Raw genomic sequence first — 18399 nt, 5'->3', positions numbered from 1 at the left:
TACCGCTGAGGACACTTAAAGGGCTTAAAACGGTGGCTGCAACCGGTTTCCTTTTCTGGGTTGTTAATTCAGGTTTTCTCTTTCAAATTAACTCCCGCCGCATGCTGTGCAGCGGTTCTGGGAGAACTGTTTAACACTAATTTTCTCAATTTTCAGCTTTTTTTTTTTGTTCAACATAACTACTTTAACAGTTAGTCACGTATATGTTTTGATTAGAAATGTAGGATAGCGAGGCCGTATGTTTTGGAGAACAAAATACAGACATTTTGTTGGAGAAAGCTGAGTTTCAGCTATTAAAAGTTACTTAGCTAACTTTACTATGTAAAAATTAAAGTTCCTTACAATATGGTGCAAAACCCCCAAATCTAAGTAAAAAAAGAGTATGTCTCCCCTCTACATCTCCCTCCCTCCCCTTCTAAAAAAATCTATATAGAAGGATAAATCTTGTCCTTTGTGGGTGCTGAGTTTTCCTTGATCATTTGCACCTCTTTTCTTTTTGGTGGCTGGGGGATGGGGCACGGATACAGGGAACAAGTTCAATATCTTTGTCTAATTCCTCACAGCAGCAACAACTCCAGGCCCAGCATTTATCACATGGACATGGTCTGCCAGTTCCTCTGACCCCACACCCTTCGGGGCTTCAGCCCCCTGCCATTCCACCCATCGGGAGCAGCGCTGGCCTTCTGGCCCTGTCCAGTGCCCTGGGAGGCCAGTCCCACCTTCCAATTAAAGATGAGAAGAAGCACCATGACAATGATCACCAAAGAGGTGAGTGATTCTTTCAAGATGTCAATCCGCTGTTACCTACCTGCCAAGGAGGGTAGGTTCTGGATAACCATTGTTTATTCTGTCTCTGGATTTAATTTAACCAGTGAGTACACAAAGGATTTCCTCTGGAAGGTAAATGAATTATTGGAAGCGTTTTTTCCCCCCAAATGATCCTCTAGTGGTTGGCAACAGTGAATGCAGTCCCCAAAGGCAAGGGGTCTGGTTTCCTAGTTATTGCCTTTGATCCCCAAGACTAAATCTGTAATACAATCCCACAGTGCTCTGTGTTTGAAATAGCAAGTGGCATTAGTGGCTGATTTTGACCTATTCTGTTTTGGGGAAGGACTCACTGATAAAGACTCACTTGATAACTTGACAGAGTCAGTTATTAGTTATAAATCAGATCAGCCTATATGGTGCAATAAAAATCTCTCAGGTAAGAAAACAATTTTAGTAGTCTTAGTAATTGAGAGTGCAGCCCAAATTAATGAAATCTGTTGGCTTTAACTACCTCTCTCGCACAGGCTGTCTAGAAGCATGAAATTAACTCATTTCTTCCTATAAGAACGACACAATTGTTTATGCAAGTAATTGATTTGAAGGACAGTTGTGCTCCCTCCAGATTGGTTTCCTCCCTCCATTTAAAGTATATGATGAGTTCAGAGTTATTTTGATGTGACCGTATGTTTATATGGTGCTTACTAATAATTTGTATTAGCCAGTGGCAGAAAAGCAAATGAAGAAGTCTCTCCCCACATTCTTTTGTGGGAATTTAGTTAGCACATGGGTGGTTCATTGGTTAGAAGGGTGTGGTTATAATTAAAACCTCATATCTCCTCTTGTTTCAGTGTCATTACCATGAATAATAACCTTGTGTAAATGATTTTATCACACAAACATGAATTTCCCATCTCTGAGGTTGGAAACTGTAGTATTTCCCATCCAGTTACAGTAATGCTATGACGCAGAGCTGAAACATGACTGTGAACACTTTTATAAGTGGACAAGTTGATAAGGAGTATAAATAATCTGAATTTCCAGCTTTGGTTTCTGAAATTGTGTCAAAGGTAGATTGGCACCTTGTGGATCTGGTTGAGTAGTATTAATAATTAACTTTACTGCAAAGATGACATCTGTGCCATTTATTATTTAGCAGAGATCAAGTTTGATAAATACATGATTTTATGTAAACTAACTGGTACTTTTCTTTTTCCTTCTTCCCACCACCTGTATTGCTGCTGTTTTGCCTATAGACAGAGACTCCATCAAGGTAGGACTCACATTCACAGATGAAGGAATTGAATGGCTTAACCGTCTCTAAATGATTTGAATAAATCTAGTGACAGATTCTTTGAGATTTACAGAATGATTTGGTGGGTTTTACCAAATGGTTAACTGTATTTTTGACTACTTTCAGTTAAGTGGTTGAGATTTTTGAAAATAGTGGTCTCATTTTTCTGTCACAATTGGAGTTTTAGACCAAGATGGAACTCCAGAAGATCTGGCTCACATTGCGTATTTTATGTCTTGCTATGTGAGGAAGAATAACTACCCTTCCCTCCCCCTCCAGTTAGCCTATGGCTGTAAGATAAAAATGAAAAGTAGATAAATTGATTTATAAGAAATACACATTAATCTCGTCTTAGAAAACAGTTCCATCCTACAAAACTCCCTAAGATAATGTATAAAAGCATTCCTCTCTGCCAGAAGGAAATTTATTTATTTATTTAATACCATCTTGTTTTCCAGGAGAGCAAGTTATTCTTAGGTTTTGCATGTCTTTTATCTGCCTCTGTATCACTTTATAGACAAGTTGTAGGGAAAGAGGAAAAGTATTTAGGGCCTAATGATTTGGATGTGATTGTGTGATACCAGAATGGGATGTGCTAAGGATGCCTGAATTTATAGAGTAAGCAAACAAGAAAAACAGCCTACCATGGCAGGAAATGAGGAAAGTATGAAAACTGCTTGATCACTTTTGAGCCAGGCACAATGTAAAATGCCACTGTGCTATGCATAATTGCCTATCTATATGTGCTGTATTTTGTAAAGATTAGAAGGACAAGGCAGTTCTCAAGCATTGGCCAGTGCACAGATGCTGTGGATTCCTTTCCTTGTGTTTAGCAACAATTGTCTTGGAACTTAGGCAGTTACATTTCTTGTAGTTTTTAATGAAGTTTTGTGTATGAAGTGTATGAATACTAAAATCTTTCCCTGGAACCATCTGTGCTATCACTTTGAAAGCCTCTTTACTCCTTGCCCTTTTTTCCAAAACCCTTACATAATGGAAAATAAAAATTAAGTGTATCTATTTTACCCTTCAAGAGTCTTTGTAGTTTGAAAGGGCATCTGTACACCCGTAGAAATGTCAACATTTACAATTGGAACTGCACACACTGAATTATTTAATTATGCTTTTACAGTTGTGTATTTTGTTGTGTAATGTGCATATCAATACCCAGATTTTTAAAAAAGCAATTTTGAGCTAAGTGTTCCACACAGGTGTGCTTAGGAAGTAGTAAGTAAATGCACTGACCAGGATTAACTGATAGCAGCCCTTGGAAAAGCCTGTCTAGTTATTCTGGAGCCAATAATATAAACATTCCCTGCCTTCTTATGATAAATACATACCTTTAGGCAGGCCAGTGAACTAAACAAAAGCCTCCCCTCTCCTGCCCCACTCTCAGAAGACTGAAAATATTTATACTCCAGTGCACACTTTTGTGTCAATTACATTTTATATTCCCTTATGCCAGAGCAGGGTGTATTTTGAAATCATCTATAATCATTCAGGATGAGTCTGGGAGTAAGTGTCTATATAGCTAGAAGCCAGGGGGAAAACAAAAAAGAAATAGAGGTGGGTGATTTAGCCTTGATTTATTATGGAATGGTAGCTATAAATAGATGTTTCTGTTGGGTATAGTTCTCAAGATTTGAAGTTGTGTCAGGTTTGGGGCTGTGCTGCGGCTTTGCAAGGTGAAACAAGTTTGCTAATTTTCGTAAATGTGTTCTGTGATGCTCAGAGAAGCAGTTAGTTGCTTGTTCCATTGATCGTCCTCATCCTCCCTTAAGTGGCTCCTGGTTAAGAGGGGCTTTTTATGATTGTCTGCTGTGTGACTTGAGATGGTTTTTATCAGCCGGAGCATGCCAGTTGCCTGCAGCTGGAGTCAGGCTTGTATGAAATAATTTATTCATGCAGGATAATGCTCCTTAACATTTAACAGGTAATGAACGTGACATAAATTTCCTTCTTGCTTTTAATTTTTCCCTTTCCTCTTCTAATGTGCAAACAGGCAGCTCTGGTACTCTAAATAATAAGTAATTTTTGGCCATCTGTCAAAAGGAAATTTCAATACAAATTTAAATTAATGGTGCCTGAAATTTTTTATAGCTCCTCTAAAAGCCTCTAATGTGCAGAAAATTCTGAATCTGCTGGTAGTAATTAGTGTTGCATGTAATGAGGATGTGGGCTATGTTATACAGCCCCAGTGTAACATTTTGATATGGTAGCAAAATTTTGATTTATACAAGGTTGTGGATGGGTTTAATTGTGAGAGACACTTTAAAATGTTTTCTTGACGTTACAGATTATTAAACAGGGCAGATTTCAGAATAGCTCATAAAATGTAATTTAAGCGTACTGTAAAGATTCAGGTAATTAAGGTGCCTTTACCTTTTTAGGTGTCAAGTAAAATGAGAGGAATTCACTTGTTAAAGCCCTGGGCCTTTTTCTTCCTTTTCTTTTCTCTTCTTGGAAGTTCTGTGGCCACTAAACCCACATGCTTTATTGATCTTGTTTTCTATAGCTCCAGTAGCCAAGTTTATTCCTAAGCCTTTTATTTACAGACCTGTATCTGAAGTTTTTCAACAAGGGGTAGAGAATATAAATGTGGACCTAAGAGAAAGCACTCTGGGAGCCCAAGAATCAATTTATTTGGGGATGAGAAACCAGAATGGTGTGTATTTTAGGCGGTTGAGGTAAACATCCAGGGGACCTGCTTGTCATTTGGCTATCTGGTAACTCCACTAAAACTAAGCCCCAGAAACGTGGACCATGATCCACTCTTATCCTTAGTGGTAGGTTGGAAGACCCAAATTTAGCTGTCTCAAGAGGTTCCTTGAAATGAGGCTCTTACCCCTCTCTCCTGACTGGGGGCCTTCTCACCATCTACTGGTACATCTAGTACCATTTCTCTCATCCCTTGAAACAACATAAGCGAAATTAAGGAAACATTTTCTGGGGTAGTAGAACCTTCCAGTGCTGAAGTAGGTTGGCTGGTTCCAAAGTGGGGACAGAGCAGTCATTTCCACATGCTACCAGGAGCTGCCTCATTGTGGTCATACCAGTTCATGAAGAGAAGTCATGAGATTCCTCACATCACTGGTCATTCTCATTGGAGTGGCTGATGTGAGGATTATGATTTAGAACTGTGAAGGCCAAATTACCCAAAACTTCCCCTGGAATTTGAGGTTGAGAAATTATGACTTCCAAAGGTCTATACAATTCTAATATCTTCTAACAAATAATGGATACCCAAATAAAGACCAGCTTCAAAAGAAATAGCAAAATTCACCATCACTATTGATAAGCTCCATGGCCCCTTCCAAATTGATATTATTATGCAAACTTTATTACTTCGTTCGTCCTTTTAATGTATAATAGATATCCTGTTTGTTTTTTGTTTTTTGGGTTTTTTTTGATCCCAAATGCAATAACCCCCTTGAGTCAGCCATGGGAAGGATTTGCCTATTTTATTTGTAAAATAAGTACGTTTTTCATACATAGTGGTAGCACTTTTACTTTATTATTTCATTGGATCGTCTTCCCCAAAATGCTGTGTTCATCATCAGAGTATGATCATTTTTAGTGACTCATACACTGTCAGATTAATCTCCAGAAACAGTGTACCATCTAAAAAATGCCGTTTTTGTTTCCACACCAGTGGAAAGTACAATACTTTATAATTTTTGTAATTTTTGCTAGTGTAAGTATGGATGGTGCACTTTATTTTTCTAAACTTACATTTAGTTACTTTTCAAGCTAAATGCTTTTCTATGAGTGTATATACTGCGTCATCCACCCTTCCCTGTCGTATATGAATTCTTTGTTTTTGTTTAAGGGTTTTCATAATGATCTGTTCATTAGTCACATCTAAGGCAATGCCTGTTCATTCTGCCTCAGCTGTATTTTGGTGTTTATTCTGTGCAGGTGACTAAAACATCATACGTTGCTTTTCTTCTCGTCTCCAATTATTTTCTGTTGCCAAAGAGGTTTATCAATGGAGAATTAGACTAAGGCTGTTTTTAGTAAAAACTGAAGTGTGTGATTCAGGCCAAGAAAGCACTTTTACCTCATTAGTTGGGTGTTAAGGTGAAAGTGGGTTTTTAGCTTGAATTAACAGAATGATTACTTCTGTTTGCCACTTCACTTTGTACATCAAGACTTGATGGTTAAAAAAAATTTTTTTTTTAAATTAAAAAATATTAAAAGAAAAAAAAAAAGACTTGATGGTTAAGGTTCAGTTCCGGTATCTTGTGTGACTGGTGGGGTTGGTTTTTGTTTGTTTTTTCTGTCTCAAAGGAGTATCAGTCCAAAAAGAATGTGCCTTTTATATGTTTAACCCTTTGGTGTGTCTTGTGTGGAAGAAAGTGGAGAAGAAGCCACTTGAGAAAGAAAGGCTAGTACAAGAGGGGATAACCAAATGGTTCAGGCAGTTGTGTTTTTAAGCACCTCCCCCCCCCCCACCCCCATGCACCTGCTTAAGATACGAATGTTTGTAATTTTACCTTTTGGGAGAAAGCTTGGTGGGATTAATTTTCATTACATAGAGTTTTAGAAGGACATGTTATAGAAAGAAAAGGGCATAAAGTAATAGACTAGATTTTTAATCTATAAAACATTAAAGAGAAGGGTATAAACAAAAAATAAAAAATAAAGAAAAACTCCCCTACCAAACTAAACTGTATCAGGGCTTGCATTATGTCCTATTTTTTCCCTCAGTCATCAGTAACCTGAGAAAAGCTATCTTATTAAGGACTGTAACTTGGACACTGCATCTTATCCATTCTGACCTAGGGGAAAAATAAGGTGGGCTCCTGCTCACGCCCCATTTGCTGCATGTGTAACTCATAGTTGAGATTTCAGCTGCAAAGGTGGGTGGCATATGCTTAGCCTACCTTTAGCCTTCCTTCAGACTCGAGGAAAGGATTAGAGGTGTTAAGGCCCTGTCCACATCACAGAGCTTTTTGTGTGACTTAGTCTTATCCTTTGTTAATAAAAATTTAAAACCTACTTAGAAGTAGAAGTCATAGTGCAAAGATCATTCCTATACTTAGCATTGAGGTGTAAGAGCTATCGATTTTTAGCCACATTTTATTTTATTTTAATATTTATTCGTGAGAGACACACAGAGAGAGGCAGAGACATAGAGGGAAAAGCAGGTTCCCTGCAGGGAGCCTGATGGGGCACTGGTCCCAGGATCCCAGCATCATGACCTGAGCCAAAGGCAGACAGACGCTCAACCACTGAGCCACCCAGGTTCCCTTTAGCCACATTTTAATCTATTCCTTTATTTCTTTGCTAAAGTATTTTAAAGCAGACTCCAGATAGCATGCATTTTGCCTTTATGTACTTGAGGATGTAAAATGAATACATCTCTTTAAATAAGAGACTTTTTTTTTTTTTTGGTGACTATAATGCCTTTAATCACTCAATAAAAGTAATTACTTGATAGCTTCTTAAGTATCCAGCCTATAAGCAAACGTCTTTGATGATTTCCAGTAATTGGTTTGCTTGAAATGGAGGCCCAAATAGGATCCATTTCATTTTGTTATAATATCTCTCAAGTCTCTTTTAATCTGAGTGTTCTCTTTCGTTTTTAAAAATTTTCCTATGCCACTGCCATTTGTTGAAGAGCCTGGGCTGTCCTTCTGTAGACTGGCCCATATTCTAGATGTCTCTTTATGCTTCCTTGTGGTGACAAAAATACTTTCTGCTGAATCATACGAGGAAAAGTCTTTTCTTACACTGGGAAGATGGATAGAATGACCCCTTGGTTTGCACGTAGTGTTGGTGATGAACAGTTTTTTTTTTTTTAAAGATTTTATTTATTTATTCATAGAGACAGAGAGAGAGAGGCAGAGACACAGGCAGAGGGAGAAGCAGGCTCCATGCAGAGAGCCCGACGTGGGACTCGATCGAGGGTCTCCAGGATCATGCCCTGGGCTGCAGGCGGTGCTAAACCGCTGCGCCACCGGGGCTGCCCAGTGATGAACAGTTTAATGAAATTTATTAATAAGGGAGTAAAATATCTAGAAATGATGCTGATCATTGACAAATAGAATTCTCTTAGTATCTTTTAACCTTCAGACACAGACTATGATGTCTTTGAAATCGAACTTCACTTTCCAAACATAAATATTGCTTAAGACAGACCTTTAAAAATAGATTTTTAAGGGAACCCTGGGTGGCGCAGCGGTTTAGCGCCTGCCTTTGGCCCAGGGCGCGATCCTGGAGACCCGGGGATCGAATCCCACGTCGGGCTCCCAGTGTATGGACCCTGCTTCTCCCTCTGCCTATGTACTCTGCCTCTCTCTCTCTCTCTGTGTGACTATCATAAATAAATAAAAAAATTTTAAAAAAATAGATTTTTAAGTAGGATTTTTAAAATATGTTAAGTACATCTGTTTCCTTGGGTGGTGTCTTAAATATGCCCTTTGCCCCAACAGAGTAAAATTTTCTCCCACTAAACTTTTAGCTCCTTGAAGACAAGAATCTTAATCTTCTTTGTGGAACCATTAGGTAGACAAATCAAAGATTAGTTAAGAAGGGAATTGTAATTGAATTAGGAAAATCCAGACGCTGCTAGGAATCCTCCCTCCCTCTAGTAAGAAGAGCTTTGTGTCAACGGCAAGTCACTTTAACTTCCCTGGATCGCAAGGGTATATAATGCTAGGTATTTTTTCAAGGATTTGGAATTAGATGTTTTCCTATGTAATTCACTTCCATCCTATAAGTGCATTTTACAATAAGAGTCTTCTACCACAGGGTATGTTTCATCAGTAAAGTTGGCCATACTATTAGCTAAATAAACACACTGGTAATTGTATTTCATTTGGGGGGTTCGGGGGGGAAAGGGATAGTTTAATGTTTTAAAGTATGCCCTCAAGCATTCAGTGTTTAACTCTTTTTCAGTTTTCCAAAATAAGATGGTAATTTGAAATTAAATGTTTCAGCATCATTGTTGCTTTTATTTTTGTTGTTGTTCTTTGTAGGATTTGTTTCTAATGTGTATTTTACTATTCAGAGTACCTGATCAAAGGACAACTAGGAACTTTTGTTCTATGTGTTTATGATGCAGTAATTCGTTCAGTATTAATTGATACCTGCCTCTAGGCATGTAAGCTGTGCGAAATGTAACAGGTGCCCTAATTCCAGAAAATATGTTGTAATTATTTGTTTTTTCGAACAGATGAATAAATATCTTTAGGGCATAGCTGGTCCTCAGGTGGCAAGCATGAATGGATTAATGATGTGACTAGGGCAGACGTGCTTGTTTGCTGTGCCCTCCTCCACCACTGATCACCCAGGCAGAACAAATAGTAATTAACAGGGGTGGGTTGGTGGTGGGGTTGGCCTTCCCAATTGATTTTTGGCAAGGGTGCTTTCTTTTCCTCCATGAACCAGTCCTCTGAGTTATTAGACAAACATTTTCCTCCTGATGTTTAATGTATCTACTTTTCTTAATTAGGATGCATTTCATCTCTTGAAAACTATTGCACAGTAAAGTTAATATCTAACATTTTAAAATTTTTTAGAAGGGCCCAGGATTTATCAAAACGTTTTATTTATTTTAAAGATTTTATTTATTTATTCATGAGAGACCCACAAAGAGGTAGAGACATAGGCAGAGGGAGAAGCAGACTCCCTGTGGGGGCCCGATTCAGGATTTGGTCCCAGTTCTGGGATCAAGACCTGAGCCAAAGGCAGACACTCAACCACTGAGTCACTCAGGTGCCTCTATCAAAACATTTTAACTGGCACTTTAATTTCAAAGGCATTTGTTTCTCAAAATGTAGATAATTCTTTCAAAAGAACTATTCCAAAGAATTGTTCACCATCTTTTTTGTATTCTTCCAGTAACACTTACCTATAACTTCCTCTGGCAAAATTAGAAGATCATCCAGGGTAGCTGCATACTCCTACTTCTCACTTTCTTGAATCATTTCTGCTGGTAATCATTTCATTTACCTGCATCCAACTTATATATATCTTGTTCTATGGTGGTTTGAAGTAATTCATGTATCTTTTAGGTTATAGGCTCCCTATGCTGGGGGTGGGGGAGGCATCACTAATAAGGGTTGTCTTTCTTTTCTTTTCTTTTTTTTTTTAAGATTTTATTTATTTATTGAGAGACACAGAGAGAGAGGCGCAGAGACACAGGCAGAGGGAGAAGCAGGCTCCATGCAGGGAGCCTGACTTGGGACTCGATCCTGGATCTCCAGGATCACACCCCAGGCTGCAGTCGGTGTTAAACCACTGCACCACCACCGGGGCTGCCCAAGGGTTGTCTTTCAAATGTAAAGAGGAATCTTGTCTAATTATTACCATGGCAGCTACCTTGGGACAGGGTTGAACACACTTTGGGTCTCACGAAAGAGTACTAGAAAGGAATTGTGCTGAGGGTTGAGTAGTACTTCTGCAAGAATTTTAGATTCTTTTAAATAAGCTTACCATTAATTGAAAGTAACAAAATCCTGTTTCAAGATCAAATGCTGCTTGGATCTGTCAAAGCAAAACTTTAAATCTTAGAGTTGAATACTTAGTTGATTTACTTTGAATCTAAAAATTGAACCAAAGTACTATTACCTTAACTTTATCAGATTCATTACTCTGAACCAATTCAATTATTTCTGCATGTAGTAAATTACAGTACTTTAAAAAACATTTCAAGCTTCCCTTACTAGTATTGTAATTTAGATTCCTATTTATTTGTGGTAGTTATAGTTGGTGGTTAAGCACCTTCCCTCCCCCCACCCCTGGGATCTCTGATGCCTGTAGTTGAGCTTCAACCCAGCAGAAAACAGGCATACACTTACATGGAACCCACTCCCACATAATCTCCCTTTCTTCCCTCGCTGTTGAATATTCCATCCCTCCTCAACGTCTAAATGTTCGAGAAAAGCTTATGCTTTCCTATCCTTCGCACTCCCCTCCGCCCTGGTCCTGATTTGCAGTGGGGTGGAAGTTAAAATGTCTTAAGTATTATTGTTGTAAGTGAGCTTTCTGTGATGTATCGTGATAGGGTGAGCAAGAGGAATTCTTTTTCATGGAAATGAACTCATTATTTAATTGTATCACATCCTAAGGATTCTTGAATCTGTCTTTCAAAATTGGTACTTTTCAAGTTGCTGAGTATTCAGAATCTAGGGGAAGAAGAGAAAGGGAGAGGGGAGGTAAACAGGTTAGTGATGCCACCCAATGAGAGAGGCCAGTAGGCAATATAACACCACCTCATTTTCATTTATTATGGTCATTTTAATTCTAGAAATTTTTGAGTATTCTCTTCATTTATCTTTCTTTAAACTTGTGTTTTCTTGAGCGACATTTGGCCTTTTGAACAACAAAATAAAATTGGAAATGCTAATGTTTTGAGCCAACTAAAGGCGGAAAATAAAAATGTCACCATGGTAACAAAGCTGCTTTCTAGATGGTTTCCTAAGATATGCCTGAACTAGAAGCAGATGTCTGATTTGAGAATCTTGCCTCCTTCAATGTAAACAAATAACTTCTGGGCAGGTGTTGGAAATAATATGGAAATCCTATTAAGGGGCCCTGGGTTCCTGTCAGTCAGGAAGCCCATGCCACAAAAGGGCTGGTTGTCACATAAAGGAGCAGAGTAAATTCTCATTAGGCTTGAGCTTTTCCCAGGAAATGATTGTCTCGGTGTGTTCTTTCTCCTGTGAATCTGAATGTAAGCTGTTGCTTCTATTGATCTATTCACTGGCTTTATTTTTCTCCTCTTCATTCCAGATCCTCCCTCGCCCAGCCAGCCTGTATTCTCCCCCTCACCCACCCCTTCCCTTTAGATTAACACTTGATCTGTGCTACTGCTCTGAGAGTTGTGACATTTGTGATTTTAACCTCCCACCCTGGGTTAGGGGGGGAGGGGGGAAGGGGAAAGTCAGGGGAAGGGGGAAGTCAGTCTTCATCCCTGGGCCTGTTGGACAAAGAACCAGGCTGATTAGGCCGAGGCCAGGGACTGTTGGGAGCCAGCACAGTGAGAGACAGCCAGCCCTGAATACTGGTTCTGTGTATATTTCCTTGGAGTTATATTTGTGTTAATTAAACAGAGACCAGAAGCATGAAGAGACAGCGTTTTGTGAACTTTTTAAAACCTACCTAGTTGCCTTGGTGTAGTCAGCCTCTAAAACTGCATGAATATAGTAGCCGCTGGCCATGTAAAACATTTTAAATTTGAATTTGTTAAGATGAAATAAAAATTTAAAAACTAGTTTCTCCGTTGCACTAGCCACACTTCATGTGCTGAGTGGCCTAGTATGGCACCATAGCTGCGCTACCAGTGCAGGTAAGGAGCATTCCCATCATCACAGGAAGTTCTGTTAGATAGGAAGAGACTTTGACCTGATAAGGCTTGCTGGTTCTGCTGTTCCTTCTGGTTAAAACTGACTGTGATATTCAAAAGCAAGGTTCCTCTCCATGCATAGAAAATACGGGGCATGTGTATGTTTTGGTTTTGTAGTAGCTTCTGTACTGCTCACAAATTGTTGACGTGGTCAGCTGCACTAATACAGTGATCTTTAAATGGTTGTAGGTCTTTTTTTTCCCTAGTGGAACTGGTGGAGGAGCTTAACATGGATCTTCCTAAAATGGACGGACCCCCAGGAGATGCATTTTAATGTCTCTAGATAGAAAGTTGAGGCAGTTTGGTGGTGGTGGTGGGAGGGTTTGAAGGCCGTGCATAATGATGCCTCTTTATAATACTCGGAAGGTTAAATGTGGATCAGCACAAAACAAGGCTTCAGAAAAGCCACACTATTATTATGCAGCATTTCTCGGACTATAGTCCCCGAGACGCACTTCATAAAGCCAATAAAGCTCGCACTGGTGGTCTCCCGTTGCCCTAGCAACGGACCATGGGGCACAGTGTATGTGAAATGCATGAACATCTGTGAATTAATCTTTTTTAGTTTGTTCTTTTCTTGGCACTGATTGGGCCACTCGGGCTTGTGCCTGTGACACTGTGTGTGGAGGGGTAATCTGGAGCAGTCCCCAGGGTCTTGCCCTAAAGTGGATGGTGGAATGGCAAGTGAAGGGAGATTTATCCTGGTAGTGCATTCGGCAGTGGAGGGATTTGGCCTGACAGCACTCTCGGTGGGATGTTATTAGCTTACTTTCTGGTGCATGGGGAAATGAATAAAAAATTTTCTAGTAAATCTGGGCATTATTGGGCTTATCGGGCTGCCCTGAAAAAATAATCTTTGGAGAAAATTAAAATAATCACTTGTGTTTATACCACAGTGATCAGGACTTGAAAGGTCTCCGAGTTATCCCATACCCTGCCCCAGCCCAAGGCTCAGGCCCAGGTTTGGCCTGGGGATTATAACCAAACCATATTTGGGCTAGTCAGAGGGAGGTTCCTGAATTGGGTCCTTAGGCTGGAAGGAATCTGTTTTCCTAATAAAATCTGACAGTAACCTAGTCTGTCCTTACTTAGGAAATTTTAAACTAAGCTGCTGACATTTTTGCTCTTGGGAAAATCGAGTGACCTCTAATAGAAAAATAAAAAAAAGAGGCATCCAGGAATACTTTGGTTAGATAAGTCACTCCACAACTGCTGACGGAATTGTCTTCAGTCCCTCCCGTGTTCAAGCTGACGCCCTCCCTCCAGACCATGGGAGCACCATGCCGCAGACTCTGCTCACTTCCTCCTGTCACTGCCAGATGCTCACTTGGGAAGTGTTTTGCTCACCCTTGTCATTTTCAATTCCCTTCTCCTCTTCCTTTTTTCTTCTTCTCCCCTTTTTTGGTCTCCCTCCATTCTTCCTTATGGGTCGACCCTCTTTCCTCCATGGGGAGGAATGCAAGAATATTACACATGAGATGTCCCATGTTGGATGTAGTCTGTGTGTATATAGTACATAGGGTGAGGAATTGCTTTAATAAGTGTATTAAGACCCGAGTCCGTGGAACATGCTAGCCCATATATGATTTGCTTGGTTGTCTTTAATATTGAGGGTTATTGAAGTAGGAAGGACAGTCAATGTGTATGTTTTCCTTTGGATATTAACAAGGCATAGCTCAACCCCTGAGGCTGAGCAGTTTTCCTGATTTTCTTTAGACAGCTAATGCCAGGTTATTATTTTGATGGTCCCTGACTTTGAAACCTGTTGGTGTTGATACAGGAGTTTGAGAATTGAGCAATGCACCCTAAATAAAATATTCAAAGTTGGTAGGTATTGATTTAGCAGCTGGAGGACAAATATGCCAGAACTGGGTCTTTGGGGGTGCATGGTAAACATTAGACATCACCCTTTCCCTCAAATTGTTTTCATATTAAAGTATGAAACAGATCTGCTGCCTACTCATGACATAGTAGAATAACATATATTAATGAATGGTTCCTCTTCATTTCTCTGAGCTTCCAGGTCGTCCTAAATTCTTTTAAAATGTGCATAGAAAACTAGTTTCTGATGATTGGAGGGCAGCTTTTTGGAGGCAGTCTTCCCAGGAAGCTGCCAGGGCTGATGTGCAAACCTGGAACCTTCAGCAAACACTGACAGCCGTGCCAGTGGCTACATTCTGCAGACACCCAGCCTTGATGGTGCTGTGTGTCTTTTTACTCGTATTCAGGTAGTGTTTGGTAGGCATCAGCAAACCAACTGGACTAGGCTAAAATGTCCTATCATTGCACTTGTGGGTGTTCGAACCCCCTCAACTTGCTTTTCAGGTGGTTTCTCTGTAGAGAAAAATGTTCTTTGTTGCTTCTGCCAGTAAATAGCCCCGTTTCAGTTCAGACAAAATTGTCTTCTTTCAAGGATCTTTTCTTCTTTTTTTCAGGAATATTTTTTAAAGTTACCAACTTTCTTGTTGATACTGGAAGCTAGCCTCAGAAAATAAGAGTTACAGGGGTTATTAAAGACTTGAAGGAGGAAATAGAATTCTCGAGTTGTTTTTCATGTCCTGGGCTAGTATTTGTTTTTTGGAAGCCCACCTCTTTATGCCAAGACCTAAAGATTTCTTACTGGTAAGAAGTGAGAATTCTACAGTGAAGTAATAAGTGGCAGTGAGCCCACTGGCTATTGGGAGCAGACATGAGTTTGAATCTGCTATTTCCTTTACCTGTGTTGGACCAAGTGTGTTGCAGACAGTAATTTTATAATCCGGCTATTTGAAGCCTGGAAAAGGAAAGTGAACACAAATAATCTAGATGGGGAAAGATCTCTCTAGCATTCAGGTATTTTATCCTTACTTATATGGACTAGCCCAGCAAACAACATGATCCTTGACTTTTATTTTTAACTGTTTAACTTTTTATGTTTTAAAAGTGTTTATAGAAATCTATACTTTCAATCCTGTTGTGGATTGTACCTGGATCTGTAAACACCAAATGTTTTGGTGTAGAAGTGACCTCAAAAGATGGGGTTCCCAAAACGACATGCTAGCTTCCTGTTGGGCCTACCTCTTAACATTCATGGGGCCTGGTAAAGAGTACAAATGGAGGCCCTCATGCCATATATCTAATTATTTAAGCATTATAAATCCAGTTAATAAATAAACCGTCATGATTATCTGAAAGACCAGGATTGAATTTAAAATTCTCAGGCCCCTTGGAGTTCATTGCTGGAACCATGTGGACCCTCACCCATGCTCTTATAGTAGATTCCCTAGCTCTCACTTCAAAGCTTTGTTGTACCCCATTGGCTGGCCTCAGGTCCAGGTATGCTCAAACCAACGACTTAGTCTGCCTTTGGCGAGCTCCAGAAAGAAGACTTTGGTAAACCCTGCATGAAGGTTGAGAATGCCAGGATCTGGTGCCCAGCTCAGGGCCTAGAGGCAGGGAGCATGTGGGGCCATGTCCTTTCAGTCCTGAGGGAGGGAAGGGGTTCAGCTGGATGAGGGCCCAGACCCCAAAGTTACCTCTTGCCAGGCTGTTGGATTTATGTAGGATTTCACAAGCCATATGTTTAAGAGGAAAGAAAGGAAAGTGGGGATTTGGGATGGTTACATCTCAGAGTAATTCTTTGTTAAATAAGCGTCAACATTTTTATCAAAATTAGGTTAGAGCATTGATGTTCTAAAATACAGTCTTTAGGAACAGGTACTCATAAACTACGCTTTGTAGCTTGTTAATACCTTTCTAATTATGCTTTTAACATACTCCATTAAAAATCATAAATGCATATTGTACCCGTTGGCGGTGGTTATGAAAGGCAGGGGGGAGACTTTGAAAGATGAATGAGGTAAAAGCTGGTGGAGTGCCATGGTAGGTCGCAGGATGCCCTGAATGGCTGAGTTAAGTGGCTGTCTCTCAGCCCCACCCCCAGTCTGGGTCAAAGCAAAGCTTAGGCCTGGAGTGACAATGCCAGGCAAGGTTAGACCCAAAAGGATTAGTTGTAAAGACTTGGCTTTCTTAGACTAGAGATTATCACTGGAAACTAACACGGGTCATGATTTCTGTTCTCATCCGCTTTTGTTCCTTTCTGTGCTTCTGCAGTCGGACAGCTGGAAGTGCCGCAGAAATGTTTGAAGAGCCCTGTTTAGTAGTTTGCGTGGAAAGCCATTGAATAATTCACATAACAAATGATTAGACAAGCACTTGTCCATCTAACTGAATTATTCTACATGTTTGCTGAAGCAGCAAAGGAGGAGCACGGCGTTTCTTCCTCCAGAGGGTATACAGTGGCCATATTGACCCATCTAGTTATTGGGTTTCAGCCTTTTGTTGACACTGTTGTAAATGAAAGCAGCCCGGAAGAGCTTTGGAGCAGCTGGGCTGGATAATTGTGAAGGATTCATGCTTGTTGCTGTTACCCCCAGTGTTTGCAGTGGGTTGTTTGCTTTGACTTTTGTTGAACTGTTGACAAAAGCATTAGATACAAATGGGAACAAATAAAGTGGTGAGATGCCAGGAGGGCTTGGCAGGAGTAGAGGTTTTCATTCCCACTTAAATGGAGGATGTCGGGGCTGTCGGAACTTATCTAGATGTGAAATGGAAGGTGTATTGTGCGCATGTGCGCGCGTTTATAGTTTTCTTTCCAGATACCAAACTGGAAAATAGTTTGCTGTTTATGTACCTTGGCTCATGGGTGAGAGATTTGAGGAGGCCACCATGTTTTACAATCTTTAAAAAGCCACACTGGACTTGTGCCCTTCAGATGTTTTGCTGGTCAGGAATGCTGCAACACAGTTTGTCAGTTTCTGGATTTCCCCCTTCCCAACTTGGCGGGGGGGGGGGGGGGGGGGTGCATTTTTAATACTGGAAGTATTTTGGATTGCAGAGATGACGGACATGACGATGAGGTAGGGAGGATTAAGACAAACAGTATACGCTAAAATAGTATAGCTAGCAAAATGGAAGTCATTTACTGGAACGCTTTTAATTTGTTTTAAACAAAATACTCTTTTGTATATTCAAATGGGGAGTAGCTCAGCTGTTGTGAAGCCAGAAAATTAATGGTATTTTGAGTGAAATAGCAAAAGCATGTCAACAACATAGCTGCCGATGATAATGCTGGCATTTTATTCATGAGGAATTATCAATGCAGGTTACTGGACAACATAGTGTGACTGAGAATGATTGAGTGTTAGAGAAGCCACTGTCCTTCTGCTGGATGATTTCATCTTGCATTTGGTCTTCCTCAGGCTTCATTTGTGCGTGTATTTTCCAAACCAAAATATAAAGTCTTCCGGGCTGAGGATTGTATGCATATTTCTCCCTTTAAAATATCTGGAAGTGCAGGTTCCCTCAGAGTATGGCCTCAGAAGCTGCAGAGTGTTTTTCCGTGCCCAGAAGGTCAGCCAGTGGAGGTAGTGGTGTGCTTGGGAGAAAGGTTTTTCTAAAGACTGCACCTGAATAGGGGTATGGGGGTTGTTTGAAAGCACCAACCAGCAGACCTGACCACCATGTGTTTGGTGGGTGGCTGCCACTGCATTTGCCTTCCCTGGTGAGTAAAGGATTTGAAATACGTAGTAAGGCCAGAGAAGTGGCCAGAGAAGTAACACTTCATGTTATAAAACATGAGCAAGAAAAAATAAAATAAAACATGAGCAAGGATAGATAGAAACTCTGTTTAGGAAGTTCTGATGCCCTGGGAGCAGTGCAATTCAGTGATATGATTAATTGAAACGTTGACTAGAAATGTATGTGACTGGTCAGAAAAATTAAGCCGTGCCCTTGTGTGTTTGGTCTTTAATTTTGGTCCAAAGCACTTTGGGCACCTTCAGTTAAAATCTTTGGTTGTACTGCTTCCCCCACTGTTGGGGCGAGGAGGCTGATGCTTCCTCTTCATGTTCTGTTCTCCTTTGGATTTCCTTCCCCAGCTAGTGACCAGAAGGATAGATTGGACCTTCGTTAGGTTGTTCTTTGGTTCCAGGACCTCACATGACCT

General features: G+C 40.2%; 1 protein-coding gene across 7 annotated transcripts in view; it reads left to right on the top strand.

Annotated features, from left to right (window-relative positions):
* TLE4 (TLE family member 4, transcriptional corepressor) overlaps positions 1-18399 on the top strand; it is a 142474-nt gene that overhangs the window by 71891 nt on the left and 52184 nt on the right. For 4 of the 7 annotated variants that reach the window (XM_038527028.1, XM_038527024.1, XM_038527026.1 and 1 more), the window contains 2 exons: positions 564-768; positions 2022-2038. In XM_038527028.1, the coding sequence (XP_038382956.1) occupies positions 564-768; positions 2022-2038 (222 nt within the window). The remainder of the gene's footprint in view (positions 1-563; positions 769-2021; positions 2039-18399) is intronic. The other 3 variants (XM_038527025.1, XM_038527027.1, XM_038527023.1) reach the window with 1 other exon arrangement.

Source organism: Canis lupus, chromosome 1, assembly GCF_011100685.1.
Source record: "Canis lupus familiaris isolate Mischka breed German Shepherd chromosome 1, alternate assembly UU_Cfam_GSD_1.0, whole genome shotgun sequence".
NCBI classification, from domain to species: Eukaryota; Metazoa; Chordata; class Mammalia; order Carnivora; family Canidae; genus Canis; species Canis lupus.
This window is presented reverse-complemented; position numbering and strand designations above follow the sequence as displayed.